A 9,319-nucleotide genomic window follows, 5' to 3' on the forward strand; every position below is an offset into this window, starting at 1 on the left:
ATACTAAACAATTAAAACGAAATTATTTTTTCAATTTAGAAGAGTTGTTTGATTTAAAAAGAAAGTTTTGTTTAAATTTTTTTATGTAAAATATGGAGAAGTTTGAGTAAATTTTTAGTTGCTAAAGAGTGTAATTATGACACCAAAACATTTTGTATATGAATCATGAAAAACAATGGATTACAAAGTTTAAATATATATGTCAAACTCAATTTGTTACCTTATATGATACAGATTTTGAGCATAAAACAAAAAACATTTTTTTGAAGCGGTAACTTCGTCTCATGTGAAATAATGATAAACTGGTTGAACAAAACGGTGCCGTTCAGTCGAGCTTCATCGCCTTCAAGAACAAGTTGAAGCAACTTATCAGGGAAGGTATTTTAGTTTCATATATAATAGAATATCTAAAATATTAGAAACCCTATATTTCGGATCTTACTGCAGAGAACTCGAATCATTTTACAGAGAATCGAGGTACAACGATGACGGACAGTTCAGCGAAGCCTTCCCAGGCGGAAATAAAGCCCGAAGTTGAAGACACTGCCGCCGACGTACAGTCTAAACCTGCTGGCGGCAGCGGCGGAGGATGGGGCGGTTGGGGGTTTTCTACGTTTTCTTATCTCTCGGATCTTCAGAAAGCTGCTACTGTCGCCGCCGGAGAGATCTCTCGCAATGTACGTCTCCTTCCTTGCCAACCAATCATGTGAAGGAAATGTACCGCGGTCTTCCACTTCTTTACTTGCATTACTAACTGAGTAATTAGGTTGATTTAGTTTGTAAAATTACATGTTTGAAGTGAATGAGTTTAATATGTAGTCTGCAGCTGAAGCATTAGGTGGTAATCGGTCATCTTTTTGGTAATGTATTTGGTGTTGAAGGTTATTCTTTTCTTTTTTGATATGGTCAATTGACAGCAATAAATGTGGCAAGATGCTTTTGCAAACCCTGTATAATTTTCATTTTATGATTTTAATTGGAATTTTATGTTAGCATTATGATGGCTTTGGTATCAATTCGCTAGAATGGAGAGAAAATGGAAGAAACATACTGCCTTGATGTTGGTTCAAATTTTATGAAAATGTTGACATGGTTCAGTAAGTCCATCATTAAAGAATTTCTCACTGTGATCATTAGTAGTGCTGATTTGGATCACAGAAATGGCATCAAATTGTTCGTTTCTTTTCTTGGCCTAGTTCTCTCAGTTATGAATTATGAGACATATTTCGTAGAACATGCAGGTTTTTTATTACCTGGATCAAATCTCTGAGTTTCTTTGGTGTATCATTTTGCTAAATGTTTGAGTCGTAAGGTATCTCAAATACAGGCTGTTGAGGTTGCTAGGACAGCAGCACAGAGCATTACTGATACTATGGCTGATGAACCTAAATCAGCTAACGAGTATAGTACAGAATCATCCTTGGTCGTAGATGAAAGTGATGAGGTGGACGAACTGCGCAAAAAAGCATTGGATAAACTAGAGAAAGCCAGTGAAGAAACTTTCCTTAGCCAGGTATGTCATGTGAAATAAAGGTGAGAAATTTATTGACTATCTTCACTTCAACACCTACATGTCTCCCTTCCCTTTTCACATTCGCCTCTTTCTTTTGACATTTTTCCGTCATTCTAAATTATTTTTCCTTCATCAAATTGTGATGAACAAGAGTGTGTGCTTAGCCCAGATCCAACATCCAAAGGAGCATTTCTGAAAACTTTATACTCTCGGCTGTTTCAAGCACAAGAATAAGGGCCTTGGTTTATAATTAATTTATTTCCTTTATGTGTTGTAATTAGTATTCGAATAAACCGTGTGATATAGACATGGATTAAGTTTAAACAGTTTATATGGATAGGATTAGACAGTTATTTCATTAGTAGTTTGTTATGTAGAACTATTTGTATATTTTGGATGGTTATGGTATATAAAAATCTATCAGATTATTTCTTTAAAAAAGGTTTGAAGAAACTGCAAGTTTCTCTCTTTTTCGAGCCTCACTTCAATATTTACAGTAGTCGTCTTGGAAGAACAAGGAAAAATGCATGCTGGAAATTAATGATCATAACGCAAATAGGCCCATTACACGATCCATTTCACAATCACTTGACATAAATACTATCCATTATATATTCAGAGGTTTCATTTCCTTGTCTCATTTCATTTTCCAATTCATACATAAATATGATAATGCCAATGCAGGGCTTGAAGGCACTCGATACTTCAGTGGAATCTCTTACGACAGGAGCTTGGCAAGCTTTAGGAACAGCATGGAAAGGAGGAGCGAATTTAGTTAACAAGTATGTCAGTACAGTTTCTTATTTTGGAACATAAACACACATTTAGTAGTTACTGTAAAAAACTTGAAAAACAAATAAAATGTAGTTTTTATAGTGATTAGCTGAGTTTGCGAGCTAGAGGATCATGGATCTTGAGAAGCTTGGCGGTTTAAAAGTTACCGCATTCAAATTTCAAGCTGAAGCATGTATCATGTTTCACTTCTCTCTATGCAGATTTGTTATGTTTTTTCAGTACGCATTAAAAATATATGTAAGGAATAGTATCATTAGTCTCAGTTTTGGAGTGAAACCCCAGTAGAAGATGGATGTGATCTCAGTATGGTTGCAGTGCTGTTAATATTTGATGGATGATATGCATACATTGAAAATTGAAAATGTTATATTTCCTGTTGTTGGTGTTACATGATGAAGCTGGCAGGTGTAGTGAGACACGCATCATGTTTTATGTGACAAACAACCGAAACATTTACTTTTGTGATCCTTAATTTTTGCTGTCTACTTTTCTAGGATTGAAAATTCAGCTTCCAACATTTCAGAGTCAATTCAACATGGTGGAGTTGCCGGACCAACTGGTACTGTTGCGCCATCTCTGTTGGAGGTTTGCACCAGGTTCTCTGTTCTTTTTCACTTTTTTCCAGAATTGTAACCCAATTTCTTGTCTTTCTTATATCATAGACGGGAAAAGTTTTGACAGCAAAGGGAATGCAAGTGCTTGAGCTAGTTGGAAAAGAAGCTATGGATCTTTTAATTTCAGAATCTGGGATCGATGTGGATAAACAAACCAAATTATCTGAGGGAAAGATAGATGAAGATCAACTGTTTGAAGAAGTTACTTTTGACAGATGCTTTTATATTTATGGAGGTCCAGAGCAATTGGAGGTATATGATTTGGAAATGTTGAATCAATTCATGTTTTTTTAATTGCTTGTTCCTAACTTCAAAGTTTGTTGCCTTGCAGGAGTTAGAAGCATTATCCAATCATTATGCACTATTATATAACCGAAGAAAGGGTAAGCTGTCCTCTGAACAAAAATCTATATATGATGGAAAGATTAAAGACATCCAGCACATTTTTGACATGGGTGTTGGACTTGATGGAGACCGTAATGAGTTTGGAAAAGGGAAGAAAATAGAGGATGGAAATATTGACAGTATTGACGAATTAAAGAATTTACATGAATCCAGTGTTCGCAAGGCTGCTGAATTAGCTGCAGGGTAAATTTTCCTTCATTATTCATTTTATTTTCTGTTATTCTCCTATTATTTAGCTTGTGGCAGGTGCAAACTCATCTACGATAACCTACTAAATTTTGTTGTTTTTTGTGGAGAAAAGAATCTTGTGATCCGCGATGATTTGTGTTCAATGACTTTAATTTAGTTGAACCACAAAGATTTCATTTTCATGTATATTATCTCTTTGCCTATGGGCCTTTTTGTTTTCATGATGCAAATTCTCATAGGGTTGCTGAACTGGTGTTATTCCAGCAATTGTTATTTAAAGTTTGGCATATTCTAGTGTAAAATTGATATCTTTCTTTTGCTTCCGTTTGTTCTTTTCCCTGGCTCTTATATTCATCCTGCATACGTTGTTTCAGAATCTTGTGAACAGGATCCCAATCTATGGAATTAAAACTGCTTCTGTATTTTATAATCTATTGTAGCTTCACAAGTGCTTTGGCTGGCCTGGCTCCAAATGACATAATTCAAAGAACTTCTGGGAGGCTTGATTCTCTTCATTCAGAGGGTGTTCATGTACGTAGAGGAGTTGAACTAGTAAGCAAGTTCTTTGGTTTTTTAAACACGTCAAGTGTGATTGATGCAAAACCTTTTGCTTTTCGTATCAGAGACTTTCTGAGATGTGCTGTTTTGCTGTAACTCAACTGCTGATGCTTGGGAAGTCTATTATATCTAATGCAAACAAAGTGCAAGATCAAGAGATTAGTGAGGAAACAGTAAAGATAGATTGGCCTGAAGATTCTTTTGAAAGAGCCAAGATAATCCGAGTGAGGACAGAATCTATGACAGGAAATATTGAAGCAGTTTTCCACAGTTTTGTTACTGGTAAATTTTATCCTAGATTTCTTCATGATGCTTGTCGTTCTGTAGCATCACAAAAAAATCATAAGTTCGCGGCCCTCGTAACCAAAAAAAACACTGTAATCATTTTGATATGAACTTCATTGCTCAGGCATATCAGACGTAACAGAGGCCTATTTGGCAGCTATTAAAAGTGCTACTGCTAATTCACAAGAAATTGTTCCTAAGAACTCTATCCAGCAGAAGGCCAGTGCATTTACCGAACATCTCCGGACTGATCATAGCATGGCTGTGGGGAAAATGCAGGATGGTATGCGATACTTGGCTTATGTCGTTCTCTCATCATCTATGCCTGCTGCTTGAAACGTGAGAATTTTAATTTGTGAATATTTCTTTCCGTTTAGTGCTTATCTGACCCATCTCCCTTTTTACATAAAACGCTATCACTTGATCTCTTTTCTGTTTTTTTTTTTTTTTTGCTGTACATTTTCCCGATGTTTTATACAAGGGAAGAACTCACATTTGTGGATAGTTTATTATGATAAAAAAAAAGAAGATAATACAGTTTATTTCTTGAGAAGTATATTTCTGTTGGAGTTTGGGGAGAATTGTTCTCAGAAAAGTTACTTCAATATTGTTGGTTCATTAAAAATATTTCATGTTAGTATATCACCACGGATATCTCACCTTCGAGTATTCCATGGAATAGATCACCAGAATGGCCATTCTTGATTAGATTTACATTGTTAAATTCACTAGTGGCTTGGAGAATCTGCTGATATGTAAATGCATCACCAAGACTCGAAAAGTTCAGTGATGCTCCAAGAGGTGGAGGACTTTCACCTGATAGAACAGGCCCCACACTAATACCTCGTTGGTTTGTTGTGTCCCTCTTCCGAGTGCATAATCAGAAGCATGATGATAGATAGTACAAACGCAATGATCCCAACACCTCCAAAAATAAAAGCAAAAATCACAACTGATTTGTGGCTCTTTTTCTTGGATTGGGGAGGTCGTCTGATATTTGGTTCTCAAAAATTATCAAATACCAGGTTCTTGTCGGCACAGAATGAGGCACGTTCTGTTACATTCCTCTGACCAGTCATACTCTTTAGGCAATTCCTAATTAAAGATGTGTTGCCACGAGCATATACTGGAACTGGACCCTCGACATGTCGATAAATCTGAACCTCCTAACTGAAGGAGTAAGATTCCCATAGAACATATTGTTGGAAATGTTAAATACTGCCACACTAGCGTTGGGAGTTGAACCGGCATCGGGTAGCACACCAGTAAAATTATTCACAGACACATCAAGAAATGGCAACGAGAGAATTGACCACAACACATTCGGAAAATTGGCATTATCCCTTCGTGCCGAGCCGAGCTGAACTCTTGAATGTTTGAGCTTGACTTGTTTATAATCGAGACGAGCTCGAGCTTTATTTAACAAATATATTCATGGTTCACGAGGTTATTCAAGCTTTTATCGAACTTAAACGAGCTCAATAAATATAAATTATACATTTAAATATTCATTAAAAGATAAATTATACATTTAGAAAAAATATATAATATTCTTATTAAAATTTAATATATTTTTCTATATGTTTCATAATTAATGTGAAATCAATAAATTAAATGTCAAAATTATTATTTTTCATCTAAGATATTACTTATGAATTTACTAACGAACATGTTCACAAGCTAACGAGCCGAATATTGTAGAGCTTGAACTTGGTTTGTTTATCTTAACGAACCTCATAATCGAGCTTCGAATAGCTCACAAACAGTTTGATTCATTTATATTATTAGTTATAATCATTATGACTCAAAACCACAAACTGCAAACGAGTCAACCATGTTACCAGGTATCGGTCCTGATAAAGAATCGTTCCCAAGCGGAATTCGATGCAAACTTCTCAAATCCGCAGGCACGGGCCCTGATAGCATATTGGAGCCAAGATCAAGGTCAACTAGACTTGTTAGATCACCCAGTTGGGCGGGAACAGAGGACCAAAAACAGTTACCTGAAAGATTCAAGAACTGCAACCTAGACAATGTCCCAATGCTTGGTGGTATCGCCCCAGACAAGGAACTAAAAGACATATCAATTAAAGTAAGGTTCCCAAGAGTAACAAAAGTCTCTGGAATTGAAACTTTAGTTCGTTCTTCGAGAGATCAAGCTCAGATAGCCCAAACAACCGACCTAAATTCAGAGGAACCGTGCCAGTAAGATTATTACCAAACAAATGCAATTCAACTAAGCTACTCAAAATTCCAAGACTCGATGAAATAGAACCATTGATCAAACAAGAACCAAGATCAAGTACACGAAGAGAGGCAACTTGCCATCTGAACCATTCAGGGATCGCCCCGGAAGCGCCAAACTCGAGGCATTAAAGGAAGATAAAAGTGTCAAATTTCGAAGTGCATCCACTGAAAATTGAGGGTTTTGACCTCTCCTCCTTGTTCTCCTGAACCCTGAACATTGATCCCTGTAACCCTGCCATTGTTGCACCATATACCCGCCCATTGATTACACGTAGGGCCGGACCTTTTATGAGGCCAAGGAGACCATCGTCTCATGGCCCGGTCCTTGATAGGGTCCAACATATATAATTTGAGTTGATGATCTACTGAAATAATTTTTTTTAGCCTAATATTAAAGAAAAAAAGAGTAATTTGAATATTTTTGTTTTTAACTGATCAAACTCGATCTTTTTTTCAAGTACGGGTTGAACAATTTAAACAATATCAATAGACTTTGGGGCATTTGTTGAGTTTGCTGAAGTTAACGAGTTAGCCTTTAACTAGCTTGATGAAGTATTTTATAGAACTTCAACAATTTTTTAAGATGCTACAACATTTGGCAAAACTGAATGATTTATTCTCAAATACTTATATTGCCTATAAAATTTTGTTAATTATCATAGTAACAGTTGCATAAGCAAAAAGAAACTGATCGAAGTTGAAATTAATAAACACTAATCTTCGATCAGTAATATAAAGAAATATACTAAATGCACTAGTTATATTGTTGATTGACAAAGAAATGATCCGAAAACTGGATTATACAAATTTGATATATATTTTTTCTCTAAAATAGCTAGACGATTATTATTTATGCAATTATTTCAAATATTTATTAATTTGTTTTTATGTAATATATTGTTTCTTGTGTATTATGTATTATTTATTGTATTTATTATTTGCTAACTGAATTTTAGCATTATTTTTACCAACAAGAGAACTCATTTTTAAATTTTCGCTTCAGGCCCATCGAACACATGTACGGCTCTGATTACACGGGTCAGATTTTAGAGGCCACTCTTTGCCCCTCAACCCTAAAGACGATCTCAACTAAAGCAAAGCCAATCTTTCTTGCCTAGAAACCAGTAATTGTTGCGATAACGTGCAACCAGACAACAAGAAAACTAGAACTAAACTTACAAACACTACCCTTCTCCACTGATGCATCATATCTTCTGGAACTTCATTGAACTTTCACGAAAAAATTCACTCACTCTCGTACATATTCATATACACGAGGAACAAAAGCTTTAAATCGCACAATCAAAGGACCTCTTCCGTGCATTTACTATGTTGCCTGGAAATTAGACATGAAAAATATAAATAAACAAAGCAGGAAAGGAAAGAAAAAGAAAAGAACTTTATTTCTGGGGCACTTACGTTTACAACCATGAATCAAACGAATCACAATCCGTAATTTGAACTCTTTCTTAAATCTCTACCCTTCCGTTCTTGAGGGAAAAACTAAAAATCCAAATAAAAAAAAGTATACATTTAAATGATTTTACTATTATTTTTTTTGCTTATTTAGTATAAAATTGATTATCATAGTTATTTTTATTATTATTAACTTATTAAATAAAATATAATTATTTTATTATTATTATTGATAGTAGTAGTATAGTAAACAAATTTAGCATTATCATCATTATTATTATAATTAATTCTAATAAAAAATGAAAGTATATGTAAATTAATTTTATAGTGTATTATTTTATGATATTACACATTTTGTTATTCAATTGTAATTTTAAAAAATTATTATCACCTTTTTATTTTGTGTGGCCTATTGAATTTTTTTAGGAATGGACAGTGTGTTGGTGCTTTCATTCGAAGGTGGTAACGTTATTATAGGACATCACACTATAAAATATATATCACTGCGTTTGAGAACAATACGATACCAGATCTAATAATTTTAATGAAATGAAAGAAATAGTGTACCGTCTGACAAATATTGAAAGTTCAAAATTTAAATTAAAATTATCAACGAAATAGTCCTACATCGATAGGAGATATGAAACATGAGTTATAGAATCATATCATGTCTCATAATCATATCTCATGCTATAATTTCAACCAATTCACTGTCAACAATCAGATTATGACGATTTTCCCACGCATCCACCATTGGTCTATAATGTTTACCCAATCATAATTTTGCGCCCCCGCCTTGAGCATTCATGTAACTGATCTCATCAAATGCTGGTATTGGAATGTTTTGTGGCATCCCAAATTGCCGAAGAACTCGATTTGGACGATGCATCTCGACAATGTGAAAACATATCAGTTGGCACACACTTCGCCAGAGAGTGTGATGTCTACATTCTAAGGGCAATGACAAAACATCCACAGCTTCAAGGTCGTATACGAGCCATTTAAACTACAATTAATAAATAAAAGGAATAGTGTACAAAAAGTGATAATATCTGACATATTTTAAATTTCTATTTTAAACAATGTAAATTACTGACCATCTCCATTTTGTCAAGTACATTCACGAATGATCCGCACATAGTGTGTAGGTGTATGTGTCCATATGAACACATTACTCCATCTGCATATACATTAAGTTAGTAAGGCTTTAAAATAAAATGAATTTATTAATTTTATATCATATGTTTAATTATTACCTTGTTCCATATGTGGAATTGGAAGAATATTATTACCGCTA

The 9,319-nt window shown here is 34.6% G+C and overlaps 1 protein-coding gene and 1 pseudogene across 1 annotated transcript; one reads left to right on the forward strand and one right to left on the reverse strand.

The window, feature by feature from the left end:
* Window positions 1-294: 294 nt before the first annotated feature.
* LOC142554236 (uncharacterized) lies at window positions 295-4,887 on the forward strand. Its single transcript, XM_075664939.1, has 10 exons — window positions 295-378; window positions 469-677; window positions 1,328-1,513; window positions 2,198-2,295; window positions 2,803-2,893; window positions 2,971-3,174; window positions 3,254-3,510; window positions 3,957-4,047; window positions 4,140-4,356; window positions 4,484-4,887. The coding sequence occupies exons 2-10, from the start codon at window positions 486-488 to the stop codon at window positions 4,693-4,695; spliced, it is 1,548 nt and encodes a 515-aa protein (XP_075521054.1). The 5' UTR covers window positions 295-378; window positions 469-485; the 3' UTR covers window positions 4,696-4,887.
* Window positions 4,888-4,986: 99 nt separating this feature from the next.
* LOC142554804 (putative LRR receptor-like serine/threonine-protein kinase At2g16250) lies at window positions 4,987-6,921 on the reverse strand (annotated as a pseudogene).
* Between the last annotated feature and the right edge of the window lie 2,398 nt (window positions 6,922-9,319).

Source organism: Primulina tabacum, chromosome 8, assembly GCF_025594145.1.
Source record: "Primulina tabacum isolate GXHZ01 chromosome 8, ASM2559414v2, whole genome shotgun sequence".
In the NCBI taxonomy this organism is placed as follows: domain Eukaryota; kingdom Viridiplantae; phylum Streptophyta; class Magnoliopsida; order Lamiales; family Gesneriaceae; genus Primulina; species Primulina tabacum.

Coding starts and splice junctions, on each gene's coding strand:
- LOC142554236 (XM_075664939.1), top strand. CDS start 486: ATGACGGACAGTTCAGCGAAGCCTTCCCAGGCGGAAATAAAGCCCGAA. Junction 4,048..4,139: donor TTCATTCAGAGGGTGTTCAT/GTACGTAGAGGA, acceptor TTTTCGTATCAG/AGACTTTCTGAGATGTGCTG. Junction 4,357..4,483: donor TTTCCACAGTTTTGTTACTG/GTAAATTTTATC, acceptor TTCATTGCTCAG/GCATATCAGACGTAACAGAG.